Source organism: Nicrophorus vespilloides, unplaced genomic scaffold (genome assembly GCF_001412225.1).
Source record: "Nicrophorus vespilloides isolate i.1.1-1 unplaced genomic scaffold, Nicve_v1.0, whole genome shotgun sequence".
Classification (NCBI taxonomy): Eukaryota; Metazoa; Arthropoda; class Insecta; order Coleoptera; family Silphidae; genus Nicrophorus; species Nicrophorus vespilloides.
In genome coordinates, this window is record NW_017096924.1 from 96,788 (window position 1) to 112,858 (window position 16,071).

General features: G+C 42.6%; 4 protein-coding genes and 2 long non-coding RNA genes across 12 annotated transcripts in view; 3 read left to right on the plus strand and 3 right to left on the minus strand.

Annotated features, from left to right (window-relative positions):
- The window catches only part of LOC108558496 (tight junction protein ZO-1), a 25,487-nt gene extending 16,509 nt beyond the window's left edge, over window positions 1–8,978 (minus strand). For 3 of the 6 annotated variants that reach the window (XM_017915416.1, XM_017915417.1, XM_017915415.1), the window contains exons 1-3: window positions 8,900–8,978; window positions 7,986–8,123; window positions 7,227–7,921 (exon numbers count right to left, since the gene is read on the minus strand). In XM_017915416.1, the coding sequence (XP_017770905.1) occupies window positions 7,227–7,397 (171 nt within the window). In that variant the 5' untranslated portion in view covers window positions 7,398–7,921; window positions 7,986–8,123; window positions 8,900–8,978. Of the gene's footprint in view, window positions 1–3,445; window positions 4,302–7,226; window positions 7,922–7,985; window positions 8,124–8,899 lie in introns of those variants that run through there. The other 3 variants (XM_017915411.1, XM_017915414.1, XM_017915412.1) reach the window with 3 other exon arrangements.
- Window positions 1,939–3,431, plus strand: LOC108558512. The gene is made up of 3 exons (XR_001890901.1): window positions 1,939–2,014; window positions 2,077–2,465; window positions 2,965–3,431. It is a non-coding gene; the product is annotated as an uncharacterized LOC108558512 (long non-coding RNA).
- Window positions 4,693–7,100, minus strand: LOC108558503 (heat shock protein 68-like). The gene has a single exon (XM_017915425.1). It carries the CDS (start codon window positions 7,028–7,030, stop codon window positions 5,144–5,146), a length of 1,887 nt encoding a protein of 628 aa, XP_017770914.1. The 5' UTR covers window positions 7,031–7,100; the 3' UTR covers window positions 4,693–5,143.
- On the plus strand, window positions 8,176–8,656 carry LOC108558511. Its single transcript, XR_001890900.1, has 2 exons — window positions 8,176–8,272; window positions 8,334–8,656. It is a non-coding gene; the product is annotated as an uncharacterized LOC108558511 (long non-coding RNA).
- Window positions 8,979–9,460: 482 nt separating the features above from the next.
- Window positions 9,461–11,163, plus strand: LOC108558508. The gene is made up of 4 exons (XM_017915432.1): window positions 9,461–9,567; window positions 9,973–10,165; window positions 10,223–10,394; window positions 10,450–11,163. The coding sequence occupies exons 1-4, from the start codon at window positions 9,480–9,482 to the stop codon at window positions 10,798–10,800; spliced, it is 804 nt and encodes a 267-aa protein (XP_017770921.1). The 5' UTR covers window positions 9,461–9,479; the 3' UTR covers window positions 10,801–11,163.
- Window positions 11,164–11,346: 183 nt separating this feature from the next.
- LOC108558506 (glycoprotein-N-acetylgalactosamine 3-beta-galactosyltransferase 1-like) lies at window positions 11,347–14,907 on the minus strand. Of its 2 annotated transcripts, none has more exons than XM_017915430.1 (6): window positions 14,590–14,907; window positions 12,534–12,883; window positions 12,328–12,466; window positions 12,094–12,253; window positions 11,787–12,008; window positions 11,347–11,732 (listed from the first exon to the last, which is right to left on the minus strand). In XM_017915430.1, exons 1-6 carry the CDS (start codon window positions 14,616–14,618, stop codon window positions 11,568–11,570), a joined length of 1,065 nt encoding a protein of 354 aa, XP_017770919.1. In that variant the 5' UTR covers window positions 14,619–14,907; the 3' UTR covers window positions 11,347–11,567. The 2 variants fall into 2 exon arrangements, with proteins under 2 accessions (XP_017770919.1, XP_017770918.1); XM_017915429.1 differs by lacking the exon at window positions 14,590–14,907 and adding an exon at window positions 13,329–13,412.
- Between the last annotated feature and the right edge of the window lie 1,164 nt (window positions 14,908–16,071).

Consider the following 16,071-nt stretch of genomic DNA (forward strand, 5'->3'; position numbering starts at 1 on the left):
CGACGGTTATGGGAGTGTGTGTGTGTTCGAGTGCGTCGAGTTGTTTGATTCTGTTTGAAGCAAGGTTGAACAACTGAGAACCGAGGAACGTCGTCGTCGCTCGTTCTCTTCTGTTGCCTCAGCTCTTTCCTCAGCGTGTTGTTTTCTGTACAGCAACGGCCAAAAGACATTCTTTTCACCCAAATCTTAAAGAAAATAATAATAACAATATCAAATCTCAAAAAAAAAAACAGTTTTCAAGCTTCAAATTCGTAAAAAAAAACATTTTTTTTTCAGCTCATATTTTACGATCGCAATTGATTCTTGTAATTAAGCAATGAAATACGAATAGTAAATAAAAGAAGATAGTAATTAAGTCAAATCATAGAAGAAAAAAATCGCTGTCGACACGAAACTTTCTAGTATTAGTACTACAGAATTACCTTAAAACACGTTCCGCCGAGTGAAAACGAAATTGTAATTATTTGAAACTTTACAAAACGCACGAAGAATATTTAAGTTTAACCGTAAAAATCAATTTTGAATTACCAAAAAACAAAAAGAAAGAAAGATAATTTGTTACGCTACTAAAACCGAACAACCAAAGTAAACAGATGAAAAAGCAGAAACGCGATCAAATTCAAATTAATTTGGCAAAATCAATGAGGCGTGAATCGAAGCCCAAAACAAGTGATTAATACAGACCATTTATACAAATATGCGCGTGTTGCGGGCGGTAAGAAACAATTGAAAGCGACCGTCGCGCGCGCGCTCGCCGTTTAATTTTTTAAAAGTCTCATTAAATGTCTCGGCCAGAAACGAATGTAAATAAAAGCAAGGACGAAACAATTGCGAATCGACGAAGGGGGAAAATATCGGATTGGAAGTGAAGGAAATAATGTATTCTCATTCTTTCACTTCATCTCCAACTTCTTCTACCTGTCGCTATTTTTATGGAGAGCCGACAGATTTCTTACGCATTTTGTATTATCACGCGTAATCCTCTCACCTGACACTTTTTTTTTGTCCTTCGGCGTCGATTCCCGAAGGAAAACATTCCCGTTTTCTTCCTCCTTGGTCACGTTTTTCTACCTGCAATTACCAACAATTAATACAAAAAAAAACAATAAAAGCTAAGTATGCGTAATAAATGTTAAAATACCTGAAGCTTGTGCAGGTTCCTTTACATTTTTTTTGACCAGTCAAATTTCTTTTCATCGCTCGAAAAATGTCATTGAAAATTTGACGTTTGCTGGAATGCATACGAATTCTGAAACAATCATAAACCAAAATTGATTTTTTTAATTGAAATTAATAATAAATTTGTCAAACAACTTCCAATGAGATATTTTGTTTTTTGAGACAATGCAGAGAGTTGTCATTGGAAATTTGACGTTTGTATTTTGAACGAATGTCAAAATTGCAATGAGTTAAATTATAAAAAATGACTTCAAAATACAAAATATCTCATTGGAATGTTGACCTTTGTTTCAAAAAAAATACAAACTAACGTCAAATTTTCATTGACAACTATTTACTTTGCATCATTCAACTCATAGCAAATTTGACATTAGTAAAAAATACAAACGTCAAATTTCCAATGACAACTCTGTATTGTCTAAAAATACAAAATATCTCATTGGAATGTTGACGTTTGTTGCAAAAAAATACAAACAAACGTCAAATTTCCATTGACAACTAAAGTCATTTTTTATAATTTAACTCATTGCAATTTTGACATTCGTTCAAAATACAAACGTCAAATTTCCAATGACAACTCTCTGCATTGTCTAAAAAAAAACAAAATATCTCATTGGAGTGTTGACGTTTGTTTGTATTTTTCGCAACAATTTGACTTAATTATTTGTTTCGTTCTCATCAAACGCAAAATTATTATTAATTTCAATTAAAAAAATCAATTTTGGTTTATGATTGTTTCAGAATTCGTATGCATTCCAGCAAACGTCAAATTTGCAAGCGATGAAAAGAAATTTGACTGGTCAAAAAAATGTAAAGGAACCTGCACAAGCTTCAGGTATTTTAACATTTATTACGCATACTTAGCTTTTTTTTTGTATTAATTGTTGGTAATTGCAGGTAGAAAAACGTGACCAAGGAGGAAGAAAACGGGAATGTTTTCCTTCGGAGAATCGACGCCGAAAGGACAAAAAAAAAGTGTCAGGTGAGAGGATTACGCGTGATAATACAAAATGCGTAAGAAATCTGTCGGCTCTCCATAAAAATAGCGACAGGTAGAAGAAGTTGGAGATGAAGTGAAAGAATGAGAATACATTATTTCCTTCACTTCCAATCCGATATTTTCCCCCTTCGTCGATTCGCAATTGTTTCGTCCTTGCTTTTATTTACATTCGTTTCTGGCCGAGACATTTAATGAGACTTTTAAAAAATTAAACGGCGAGCGCGCGCGCGACGGTCGCTTTCAATTGTTTCTTACCGCCCGCAACACGCGCATATTTGTATAAATGGTCTGTATTAATCACTTGTTTTGGGCTTCGATTCACGCCTCATTGATTTTGCCAAATTAATTTGAATTTGATCGCGTTTCTGCTTTTTCATCTGTTTACTTTGGTTGTTCGGTTTTAGTAGCGTAACAAATTATCTTTCTTTCTTTTTTGTTTTGGTAATTCAAAATTGATTTTTACGGTTAAACTTAAATATTCTTCGTGCGTTTTGTAAAGTTTCAAATAATTACGAATTTCGTTTTCACTCGGCGGAACGTGTTTTAAGGTGATTCTGTAGTACTAATACTAGAAAGTTTCGTGTCGACAGCGATTTTTTTCTTCTATGATTTGACTTAATTACTATCTTCTTTTATTTACTATTCGTATTTCATTGCTTAATTACAAGAATCAATTGCGATCGTAAAATATGAGCTGAAAAAAAAATGTTTTTTTTTACGAATTTGAAGCTTGAAAACTGTTTTTTTTTTTGAGATTTGATATTGTTATTATTATTTTCTTTAAGATTTGGGTGAAAAGAATGTCTTTTGGCCGTTGCTGTACAGAAAACAACACGCTGAGGAAAGAGCTGAGGCAACAGAAGAGAACGAGCGACGACGACGTTCCTCGGTTCTCAGTTGTTCAACCTTGCTTCAAACAGAATCAAACAACTCGACGCACTCGAACACACACACACTCCCATAACCGTCGGTTGAGGCAAGAGAGGAGTGATGAAGAAAGAAGAAGGAGAGGAACGGCGAACGGGTCTCGTTCGTTCGAGGTAGAAGAGAACGAGAGAGGAGAAGAAGAAAACGGCAAGAAAACAGGTAGTTTCGCTTCTTGCTTGTTGTTCATCTCCTCTCTGTCTGCATCGTCGTTGTTTTTTATTTTTCACTTCTTCTACTTCTACTTCTCGTTTCACTTGTTCATCTCGCGTTCGAGAGGAACAAGTAGCAAAACTATTGCGAACGCGATGATTATTTTTAAATTGCTCGATTTTATTTTACCTCCGGTAGATTGGATACCAAATTGTTGTTGGCGATAGACTCCATCTCCGATCGTCGCAACAACTCAACTATTACTTCTTCTGCTGGTAGCAGCGTTTGTAATGAGAGAGAGAGAGTAGTTGATTAGTTGCAGTATATTTCTTTAGATATAATATTTGCAACTTCCTTCAAGGCATCTTCCTTCGTTGATGGCACATACACACACGCACACACACACTGTTCTTTTATCTCGAATTCACTTGTTTTCGCGTGTTCTCATTTGTCTTTCGCGTTTGCCGCCGTCGTCGTAAGAGCGAACGCGTTTCTACTGTGTTACCGCAACTCGCGCTGTGACGCTCCTCTCCACACCGTTCGTTCGCTAACTGACTGCCTGCCGCCGCTGCATGCACTCCTCCACTCGCACAGAACCAGCCTTGCACTCTCTCTCTTTCTCTCTCTCTCTTCGTCTACTTCTTACACCCTCTCGCTTTCTCTCTCTCTCTCTCTCTTCGCTCCACTCCTAGGTCATCGTAGTCTCTCCCTTTCTCCGTCTTTCGTGTAGGTAGCTCTCGCACAAAAGCGCATTGCCCTTCCTACCATTTCTCTCTTTCTCTAACTCACACTATCTTTCATCACCCTTGAAAAAGAAACGCGTGTTTTTTTTTCTTCTCAATTTCGGCCGAGAGGTTGTCCGAAGTAGGTGGGGTAGTTTTTTTCATCCATCCATCATTTTGGTACAAACAAAAGAAAAAAGTTTACCTGCGCTCCTTTCGAATTTAAATTTCGCCTCAAATTAAAATTGTCGTATAGGGTTATGCAACCAAGTCAACCGCACGTACAATTTGCTTACATAATAATTGAACGTTCGCATATCGAAATCTAGTTTAATTCAAGAAGAAATATTAAATTGCTTTTACGAAAAAGATGAACAAATAAACCGTTTGCGTAACTGCTTTTCGTCAAAAACAACAACAGAAAAAAAAAACGAAGCAGAATGATAATAGGCGCCTCGAATGTTGATGGATGGGCGGTCTTTTCGGTTTCGGGGCAGAACCAAAGTGTTTCCTGCTTGTTAGTAGGAGGCGACCGAAAGGTTGTCTTATACTTTTGTTTTTTGTTGCGAGATCGAATTTCACTCGCAGACTTTTCTATCATGAATCAATGTAGCCAGTGTTATTACATTTGGAAATTTCCAGGCGAGTTTTACTATTTATAAGTATAAGTAAATGAATAAGAATCTAATCAAATTGTTTTCTTTTGCAGAAGAATTTGGAGGAACACAAATGACGATTGAACAAGAAGAAAATACAATCTAATATATTACAAAGTAAGTGGGTAATTCGTATAAAATGCTATGCACGTATCGATCTGCTGAAATATCGATCGGAATGAAACAATGGCTGCTGCATTTTGTGTATGTGCATTTTATTGCGTTCAAATGTAACACGCTACATAATTTAATATTTAAAACTATCTTCGTTGAAAGCTCTAATTACAGGGTAAAGAGGGAGAGAGAGAGAATGTGAAGGGTGGTCGTCGGGCGACTGTTTATTATCATCCGAACGAAGGGAAACAACAGGGAGAAATTGAAAGAAGAAAAGCAGACGGCCCCCCTCGAGATGAAGAGGAAAGGTCTGCTTAACGTCGTCGTCGCCTGCGGTGCGTGGATTGAATTTGCTGCTTTTCTTTCTAAATTGATTCTAATTTTGATGTTGCAGGTTAATCGACCTCCTCGATGGTTGGTCCGTCCTTCTTGCCGCCCTCCTGATGCAGCTTCGACATCGTCGGCGTGCATATCTTCCGCATCTCCTGATACTTGTACTCGTACTCGTCCTTGTCCGCTTCCTGGTTACTGTCCAACCATTTGATGCATTCCTCGCACGACCCGCGCACCTTGGCCTTTTCGTCCGACGAGACCGACGACGAGTTCGTCGAGGCGCCCTCCTCCAACGCCTGCTTCACCCCGAACACGTACGATTCGAGGGTGTTCTTGCTGGCGATGCGATCGCGCTGTCTCTCGTCCTGCTCCCTATACTTTTCCGCCTCCGCCAGCATCCGTTCGATCTCCTTCTGCGAGAGACGACCCTTGTCGTTTTTGATGGTGATGTTCTTCGATCTGCCGGTGCCGGTCTCCTTGGCGGACACGTTGAGGATGCCGTTCGCATCGAGATCGAAGGTGACCTCGATCTGCGGCTGGCCGCGCGGCGCCGGTGGAATCCCGGTCAGATCGAACGTGCCCAGCAGATTGTTGTCTTTGGTCATCGTGCGTTCCCCTTCGAACACTTGGATGGTAACGGCCGATTGGTTGTCCGAGTAAGTCGTAAACACTTGCATCTGCTTGCAGGGGATGCGCGCATTTCGCTCGACGATCTTTGACATTACGCCTCCTGCCGTCTCGATGCCGAGCGAGAGCGGCGTGACGTCGACGAGGAGGACGTCTTGGATTTTTGAGCTGCGGTCTCCGCTTAGGATGGCTGCTTGGACGGCGGCTCCGTAAGCCACCGCTTCGTCAGGATTGATCGACAGATTCAGCGACTTGCCGGCAAAGTAATTCTGCAGGAGCGATTGGATCTTGGGAATGCGCGTGGATCCGCCGACGAGGACGACGTCGTGTATGCGCGCCTTGTCGATGCGGGCGTCGCCGAGCGCCTTCTCCACCGGCTCCAAAGTGCCGCGAAACAGATCCGCGTTGATCTCCTCGAAGCGCGCGCGCGATATTTTCGTGTAGAAATCGATGCCGTCGAAGAGGGCGTCAATTTCTAACGTCGCCTCGGTGCTCGAGGACAAGATCCTCTTGGCCCTTTCCGCCGCAGTCCTTAAGCGACGCAGGGAACGCGCGTTACCTCGCATATCCTTTTTATACTTCCTCTTAAACTCTTCGGCGAAATGATCCACCAGGCGATTATCGAAATCTTCGCCTCCTAGATGGGTGTCACCGGCAGTCGCTTTCACCTCGAACAGCGAACCCTCGTCTATGGTGAGTACGGATACGTCGAAAGTGCCACCACCCAAATCAAAGATGAGCACGTTTCTCTCACCTTTCAGATTCTTGTCCAGGCCGTACGCTAGAGCCGCGGCCGTCGGTTCGTTGATGATCCTGAGCACGTTGATGCCGGCAATCATCCCCGCATCCTTCGTCGCCTGCCGCTGCGAATCGTTGAAGTAAGCGGGCACCGTGATCACCGCATCCCTCACAGCCTCCCCCAGGTAAGCCTCCGCCGTCTCCCTCATCTTCGTCAGCACCATAGACGAGATCTCTTCAGGAGCGAACGTCTTCTTCTCACCCCGAAACTCCACCTGAATTTTCGGCTTTCCCTTGTCGTCGACCACCTTAAACGGCCACAGCTTCATATCCGCCTGTATCTTACCATCGTCGAATCTACGGCCGATCAGGCGTTTCGCGTCGAACACCGTGTTCGTCGGGTTCATTGCGACCTGGTTCTTGGCGGCATCACCGACCAGCCGTTCGCTGTCCGTGAACGCCACGTAGCTGGGCGTCGTCCTGTTGCCCTGCTCGTTGGCGATGATTTCCACTTTACCGCTCTGCCATACACCGACGCACGAGTAAGTGGTGCCAAGATCAATGCCGATCGCCATCTTCGTCATCTTCTCTCCCTCGATCTCTCTTCCTCTCTCAACAAACACAGAATTTTCAACAGAACGTCACGTCAAAAATGCACACAAACGGTCGGACGTCCGAAGTTTTTGCGCGTCGCTTTTTGTTTCTTACCTCCACAGCACACTTTTGCGCAAATCGATCCGGATTCGCGTGACCCAAGGACTTTTTCACTTTCTGACTCACCTTATTTAACGTGAAATTGTACCATCTCTGCCGTCGGCGACGTCTTCTTCCGGCGGCGGCGACGGTTACGACGTCCCTCTGACGATGCTTCCTGTTCCGACGGTGTTCTTCCTCTTCCTCCTCCTCATCTAGCCTCCGTCTTCTCCTCTCTCCATCTCCTTTGGGACACATCTCTTCTCGCTCACAATCGAACTACTTACTGGTGGTAATGCCAATGTTTTCAGTACTTTTCATCGATATCTGCAATGGACATTCGATACGCCGTGTCCTCCGCCCGCCAGTAATTTAATCCCATTATATCCAATACCAGTGGATGGGGTATGTTCAATTGATTAATCGCAGATGGCGCGCCAATTTTAACAACAATATTCTTAAATGCTAAGCGTACTTTGCTCTTATAATATGTGTGGGTTTATTCATTTAAACATATAGTGTAATGATCAAGATATTTAATTAATTACTCATGTTCCAATCACTATTTGAACAATTTTACTTATTTATTCTTGAAAGTCTCCAAAAAATCCATGACCTTAGCGCTGTACTTCTCCACCTCCTCATCATTCACCAACCCCTTCAGCGTTTGGACGAAGTCGCTATCCATCAAGCCCTTCTTTAAATCGTCCAACGTATTGGTATCTTTGGCGATGGTGGCCGCGACAAAGACAGCCGCGATGGCGACAAATAACAGAAATTTCCTAAAAGCCATCAACTCAGCTTGATTGTTCACACTAATAGTATTCGATATCAACAATAACTTACATGGCGTTTCTTCTTATTGCAGCTTTACCTTCTTGACGATCGATGTTGACTGTTGTTTTCGCCACCCCGATGAGCGGCTTTTATACGCCTGCAAGCCGATAAGTCAAATCGGCAATCGCCTAACGATGCAGCATTTCGCTAATTAAGCAGCACAAAAAAAGAAACATGTTATAACGAAAATAATTGGCTATCAGCCGTAATTGCTGTCGGTATAAATAACGGTCGTAATAACATATCGGTTATCAGTTTACTTCAACTCGAACGAATTGTGTAAAAAGACAAACAAGGTGAGTCATAAAATTGCTTCGTTTCGTAAATACAAAAATTAATGTCCTTTTTGTGTTGCAGATGAGATTCACCATATTGTGTCTAATGATTGTTGTGGTGTTCGCTGCAGCCATGGCGATGTCGCCAGAGGTGATGAAAGCCCAGGAGCTTATGAGAAATGCGAATAAGATGCTATCAGAACGTATGAAGATGATGAAGGACAGTGATATGATGAAAATGTTCCGGATGCGGATGGAAGATCCGAATGCTGCTACGAATTAACTGATTAACTCTACCGTGCGTACGAAAATTTGTAGATTTGTAGCGACAGTAGATAGTTTTTTTTTTGTAGATTAGTGAATGCATTCAGAAATGACAAAAAAAATAAATAATACAATACATTACAATTTTCTTTAACCCGATGGAAAGTGTGCTAATGTCATTCCCACTAAATCCCATTTCCAACAATGGCGGTAAACAATATGGCGACCGTACGCGCCATAATTGTTTCCGAGACTAAACTAACCTACTTACATATATATTTTAATGTCCATATATTTATCAATAATCCATAATAATGCACACAGTAAAAGGAAAGTAACAATTGTTGCGATTTTTGTTATACTTGAATGAAGAAACAAACTCACCAACTTTCCGTTCGGGTCGAAATTGCACTTGTTTCATCATTTGTTTGTTTGCTTGTTATCGTTGTTCAGCAATTAGCAATGCGCTCGTTTATTTAGCTTTTGTTTTTGTGTTGACAGATGATGACAGTTGCAGCAACAGCAGCCGCCGTCGACGTCCCTGAGTCTGTGCAGTTTTATCGACTTTCTCGCTGTCGGTTGATGTGTGGCGTCGGGGGTGGTATGCAAGTGATAGCAGATAGAGCGCGTCGCGACGCTGCCTAAAATACGTAAGGGTACCGCTGGTGCCTTCGCCGTCGCCTACAACCACCGTAATCCCCCACCACCCCTCGCAATCCAGTGACACGGTCATGTGCGAATGCGTTGTGCATGCACATGTAGTTGGGTAGAAGGAAAGAAGGAAGGCGGTGGACGGGACGTGCGGATGCGACAGAAACATACAAGCGGTTAGAGTTGAAGAGAGACAGAGAGAGAGAGGTGTTGTGCAATTTACGCTTCCGGCGTTCAGGTGGGTTAACGGAAACGACGGATGGGGCGCAGTTTGTGGATGGGGATGAGAGGCGGCATCGGACCACGTGAATAAATGCATTTCTGGATAAACAAGGGTGTCAACAACAGCCAAGGACGTCGCGGTGCGAACGGCAGATACGTGCCGCCGTCCCTCTCAACCGGTATTATTTCTTCATAACCTATAACAACATACACACACAACAACAACAACATTACCAACACTCCCACGTACAACATTCGCAATTCAAACGACTCTTTCTTTCTTTATTTTTTAACTTTTTTTTCATGCAGTACCACCAACCTTTTTCCCCAAATCATTTCGTTCGAGGTCATCGCACAGATGACGCCACATACTAAACGTCAAATTTAAAATGTTGCTTACATTTTCAACTTATACTTTGACAGTTACCGTTGACTGTAGTATGAGAAAACTGTTGAGAAAGTTGTTCGGGAAATTCAAGAAAATTAAGCGCGTTCTGCATAAGATGAAAGGAGGTCATCATCAAATATATTCGTTGATATTATTTATTAATGATTGCTTTTGATTTGAATTTAAAATATAAAAGGTACTCGTCGGAAGGAGTTGCGCATTGGCAAGCCCGAGATGGTGACACCCGTCCACAGGTTTCTGCCAATGGAAGGTCACGGATCAGCATCCCCGACCCATCATCAACATCATCACAATCAGCAGCAGCAGCAGCACGCCCACCGATCCGCCCGATTTCCGCCCATCGTCGAAGAGCACGACACACAAGCGCAGTAATTTTACATTATTGCTTTTATATGAACATATGTTTAGTTTAATGGTTTTTCCAGACCGAGCATCCGAATGGAAACACAACGGAGGAGGAGGCGAGGAATTCCAACGGCCACTCCACCCTCGAGCCCCACGTCCACGGATATGCTGTGCGTGAATCTGGTGAAGCTGCTGCTCCTCTGTCTGGTGATCGGTAGCTACTACGTGATTAAGTACAACATCAGCAATTTGGTGAGTGTGAAGATGTTTGTATGTTGTTATTTTTGTTGTGGCGTTCGTTTTGTAGAGCAATTCGATGGAACATTTCGGTGCCACCGTGCCTCTGATCATCATAATCGTGGTCGTGGTGCTCCTGATGAAGGTGCTGCTGAAGGTGTGCAAGGAGCAGACGCGCGAGGCGGCGCGCAACGTCGACGCCAATCACAGCCAGACGTGGTCCGTGGATAGCGACGAAGCACCGCCTCCGCCGCCACCGTTCGCCGATGCTCCTCGAATTGCGAGCGACGTGGAGGCGATCGGCGTCGAGGAGATACCGCCGCCCCCGTACAGCGTTGCCGTAATGCTGCCCACGCACAACGAGCGCCTCCAAATAATCCAGGACTCGCCGCCGCCGTCATACGAAAAGGCGATCACCTAAATATGAAGAAAAGAGACGACGACGACGACATCAGCAGAAATGAAGTAAAGCCAAATTAATGCTCTACTGCCAGCCACACGTATTTAGCAAAAACTATACTTACTATATATACATATACATACCTAACGATTAAGCTTTCTTCTTATTTAGGAGTATTTAGCCAAAAAAAAATAAGAAAAGAAAAGGAATAAAACCAATAACAACCCCCCATCTCTCCCTAACCATGCCACTCCTCCTCTAAAAAAGAGAAAGAGAACAACAAATGAATACTACTACTATTCATATTTTTTATACACACTGCACAAATTGTATTTATATTAGCTATTAAGGGACAATCAACAAATAAACGAAAGACGAACACGATAAAGATGACATCCTTTATTTTCTCGCCTTTTCTCTCTCTCTCAATATATTTCATATTTTTCTTCTTACTTTTTCTTTTCTGTTACATCATACATGTACACATTGTGACTAGAGCATTTTATTCAATTATCATTATTATCGTATATATATATATATTACTATATTAGTTAACATAAATTATGAGCACATCATTCATCAAGTATTATTATTATTACAAACGAGAGAAAACATAACTTTGTTTTTTTGTTTTGTACCGTACGTATGCGCAGCGTATATTTACAACCCTTCTACGAGACATGAATTGAATCGGGTTAGTTTATTGCTGTTAACATCGAGGGAGGGGGTGGGGTTGTGGGTATGGGAATGTTGGTTTTCGTTTTGGCATTTGGTAACACTTTGCGCCGTTACGTGATTGCTTTATGGGGGCGTCGCTCTTGATGCGTCTCCTTGGGAACGGCGTAAGTGATGCCGTACGGTCGCAAGTGATAGATCAAGTATTCGAGGACGTACATCTGATTGGGGCTGACGTAGTGGAAGGAGACCGCGTTGTCCGAGCAACAGTCCATGCCCTTCCCCAAAGAATTGTAATTAAGAAATGTAATGTAAGAAATGTAATTTTTTACCTCTTTGCTATCGTAGTAGACGTACTTCCAGTACCAGAAAGATTTGGGCGAGTGTCCGGGGATGAGGTGATGCTCGGGCACGAAGGGAAAGAACCTTCCGCGGCCGAGGGAATCGCGCGAATCACCCGCTTCGACTTTAACCTTCTCCATGCACTTGCCCATCTCGACGTCCTCGCTGCCGCTGTTCGTCTGTCTGCAAAGCGTTCCATTGGAAACGCCCACCTGCCGAACAAACCAATCGCAAATTGATGAGAACGGCCATCTTAGCAATAGTTTATTGGGTCACCGCCGCCGCCACCGTACGTACCTCGATGAATCGCTTCAGCGCTTCCCTGCTGAGCACGTACCCGGCGCCTCCGCTCATGTAGCCCTGTTTCACGTACGGCTTGAACCTGCAGCCGAAGTAGATGGGGTCGAGCGGGTCGTGCGCCTGCAGCATGTACCTCAGATTCTCCAATATCACATATCTAAAATAAACAAATAATTACAACCACTGCTCTAGATCTATAGATTATTACAGAAGACAATCAACAACACTCACGTATCGTCGTCGGCCTTCAGGAACCAATCGGCTTTATCCAGGTAATGCTTATGAATGTACTTGAAGGCCTCCTTCGTTTTGCCCCAGAGGTTGTCGCGACCCTCGGAAACGGGCAAAGCGACCGCAGGTAAACTGTCATCTGCGAAACAACAGTTGAAAATATTATAATCATTACGCATCGTGTTTCCCTCCTCACAAAAACACACCTTCTTTGGAGCTCATGAAGAGCAGCACGTTGCACCGTTTTCCCCACGTATTCTTCACGTGTTTCGCCTTCTTCTGGTGATTGGCCGGACCGGTCATCACCCAGCACAGCACCCTCACCCTATCTCTCAGATCGCGCGCCACCGAATCGTTCTCGTAACGGTGGAACTCTTCGTCGTGGCCGTGCGCCCCCGGATCAACTTCGGGCCCGGCCATGTGCTGCATCTCGTGGCTGGTGTGCGGATCGGCCAGGTTCAACCACATCGGCGGCTCCAGCATCATGTACGTTCCACTAAATCCGATGAGGATTCCCGCCGCCAGCGCCAACACTATTTGCCTCTTCATATTTGGCCTGAAACAACACAAATCACAATTTAATCAACAACAATAACAACAACAAAAAAACCGAAGCGTGGGCGGTATAACCCTTTTATTTCGTTGAAAGAGCGAAGGAAATGTCGCTCTACATCTTCAATTTTCTATCGAATTCTAGTGAAAAATACTCATAAAGCGATAATTTTGTTTGAAATTTGCATACTTATCGCATTCTAATAATATGGTATGCGCGATTACTATTTTAATACTGCAATGTTTTACAGTCACGTCACGTTATTTTGAATAATTTATTACATATTATTTATTCGATTCTTTTCTAAATTTTCATTGTTATTGTTATTAACACTTTTTCTTTATGTTTCACGACTTACGATAGTGCGCAAGTTCAAATCTAATTAATAAACATGTATTTTTCAGGATGAATCATCTGAGCGGAAATTGCGAGAAAAACGTCTCCTTACATCAAATACCAAGGACGAATCATCGTATACCACCAATAATACATCATCAAATGTGAACAAAACACGTAAGTAACAACAACAACAACAACAAAAGTAATCAAACAAAAACTAATTCGATAGACTTTTCGCTCTCGTCGCGTCCAACACGTACACTGATTCGCGTTTATCGCTTTAAAAACGGCGACAATCGCTTTCAAACAGGATCAACAATGAGAACAATGCTGGAGGAATGCGAGTTTTCAATCGCGGGACGGGACGCGACGCGACGATTCCAACCATTTCAAATTGCAAACAACAATTGGAAAACAAAACAAAAAACTATAAAAATAAAGTCGCAGCAAACGCAATAACAATGATTTAGCGCACATTTCAAGTGTGTTATCGTAGATTCTCCACGCGCAACAATCGTTTCTAATACATTTACAATTTTACTGCTGCTGCTGCACGCTTATTAATTATACGGGTTCGTGTACAATAATCGATGATGCTGACCCGAAATCGACGATTCGTTACGTTCTTTACTCACTATTACAGAAAGAGAGAGAAAAGAGACAAAAAAAAATAATCGCCAAAGTTCGTCCGGTCCTTGCGATAAGCGCTGGATGCAACACAGAATCAAAGGGGAAGTAAGTTGAACTTATCAACTCTAAACACAACGACAACATCCGATGGATCGAATAGAAACGAACGAACAGAACTTTCAACGGTCTAAAAACTGAATTCGTTAATTGGTAACCCACATGGGATGATCGCGCACGACCACTATACAAACTAGGACGCTTCTGATAAAACCATTTACTAATTTCCATACACTTTTCAATTTCAATTGGTTTTCGGTTTGGAAGTTGCGTAAAAACTTTCGTATTACTAACAATGCAATTGAATTAATTTAAAATATGATATTTATATAGTCAAAAAATTAACATCAATGATCAATATGTTGCAAACAATTAGTATTTACAATTAGATTAGACATTCCGCCCACCACTTGTGGAGAAAAAGAGAAAATAAATTATTTGTTATTCTTATTAGAGTGTGTGTGAGTGAGTCAGTGCGTGTGAATACACACACACAATCGGTTCGCACTTGACAATCAATAAAGTGGCGATTGCGGCTGTAAACATAAACAAACTGAAAAAGAACGAAAGATCAGATACCGAAATGTAAATAAATAGATCGAAGTGGCTACCGCGAATTGACATATGAATAATAACAGAAAACATCGACTTCCGGTTTTCGTTCTTTTCGATTCTTCGCTTACCAGCTCATTTTCATACGGGAAATCGTCATCGCTTCGTGTTCAGATCATCTTCACTTTAATCTATTCTTGAGTATCCTTTTTTCAGGGGGGTTGGAAACACCACTTAATTTCCGTCGAAACACCGTTGACGTTGGCTTTTCGCGTTCGCCGGTTTATCGCGAATTGAAGGGGGGCGAGAGTATCGAAGCGAGAGTGTTTACGCGCGAGGGAGCGAGACGACGACAACCAACCGGGGGGACGGAGCAGCACAGCTGCTCGCTGCAGCAACTGCCCCTACGCTGTCCTCTCGCGTTGCCATCCAACAAAAAAAATATGTTACCAAAGAAGTGTTTAGGGCGAAAAGCATCACAGGTTGCCTACAATAGTTACGCAACTAAGAGGTTTTATTTTTTCGATCGTTTGAATTGTTCATTGAAAGTGATTATTAAATTGTTTGCTATCATTTTCCAACATATCCAATCGAAATTGAGAATTTCTTCCATCTATTTTATTACGTTATTACATCGATGCGAACTCCATCTAGCTGTCTCCATCGTCATAATGATATGCGCAACGTCGGTTGCATACGTTACAGTTGTAATTATCTTAGGTAATTAATCGAGTTGTTTTTGTTTCAGGTGTTTTACGAGCGTATTTGTGCGTTTTCTGGCGGGAACGAAGATTCGAATTAATCGTAGCAGGTTAGTGCGGCGAGGTTACCGGTAGGCGGCGCGCAGCGCCAAATTCGAATTCAAAAATACCGGGTCACGCCACGAAAGTCTCTGAATCGCAAGAAATGATTCTCGACGTTGAACGTGACGCAGCATCGCGAAAGGGTTCGAGAAGGAGGGTAAAGGAAAAAGTCGTCGTCGTCGTCTGAGTGCGGTTTATTGATTAGGGGCGAGAGCGTCGCGACGCCACGCGACGTGACGCCACCGTACACCATCAGAACCGGCGGTGCTCAACCCTCCTTCACTTAGGTGTGTGTGTGTATGCGATACAGAAACGATTCCAACTCGAATGAAGCGATAATCGAGACTCTTTTAAAAAGGTAAACCCAAATTAAAAACGTTAATCCGCTTTCGTCGCGCGATCCACTCTTGCCATGCGATGAATGAACGCATCATTCATCGCATGGCAACGAACCCGTAAATAAAACAATCCCGAAACATATGCAATGCGCCAGATAACTTTATCAACTAGGCTAACCAACAACGAAACTAGTTATCTGCGTATTCCTTTGTTTTTTTTTTCTCCACACCTCGCTGCTATTTCGAAATTCTAATTTACGCGCGCTCGTCGAACTTTTCCATCCGTTCGCCACCTATTACTTTTTTTTTTCCCATATCTATTATTGCTTTTGTTTCGTGCGATTAACAACTGAATATCGATGAAACGTGTTAAAGAAGGCGGCGCAAATTGTTTCAGTAAACAAAGTTTTTGCTTGAGTCGTCACTTTTTTTTTTCGTGCTTTGTTTTTCGAGTGGAATTCCATGAAATTAA

Coding starts and splice junctions, on each gene's coding strand:
- LOC108558503 (XM_017915425.1), bottom strand. CDS start 7,030: ATGACGAAGATGGCGATCGGCATTGATCTTGGCACCACTTACTCGTGC.
- LOC108558508 (XM_017915432.1), top strand. CDS start 9,480: ATGCATTTCTGGATAAACAAGGGTGTCAACAACAGCCAAGGACGTCGC. Junction 9,568..9,972: donor GCCGCCGTCCCTCTCAACCG/GTATTATTTCTT, acceptor AAAATATAAAAG/GTACTCGTCGGAAGGAGTTG. Junction 10,166..10,222: donor GAGCACGACACACAAGCGCA/GTAATTTTACAT, acceptor TGGTTTTTCCAG/ACCGAGCATCCGAATGGAAA.
- LOC108558506 (XM_017915429.1), bottom strand. CDS start 13,375: ATGATGTATTATTGGTGGTATACGATGATTCGTCCTTGGTATTTGAT. Junction 12,254..12,327: donor CTGAAGGCCGACGACGATAC/GTGAGTGTTGTT, acceptor TGTTTATTTTAG/ATATGTGATATTGGAGAATC. Junction 12,009..12,093: donor CGCTGAAGCGATTCATCGAG/GTACGTACGGTG, acceptor TTTGTTCGGCAG/GTGGGCGTTTCCAATGGAAC.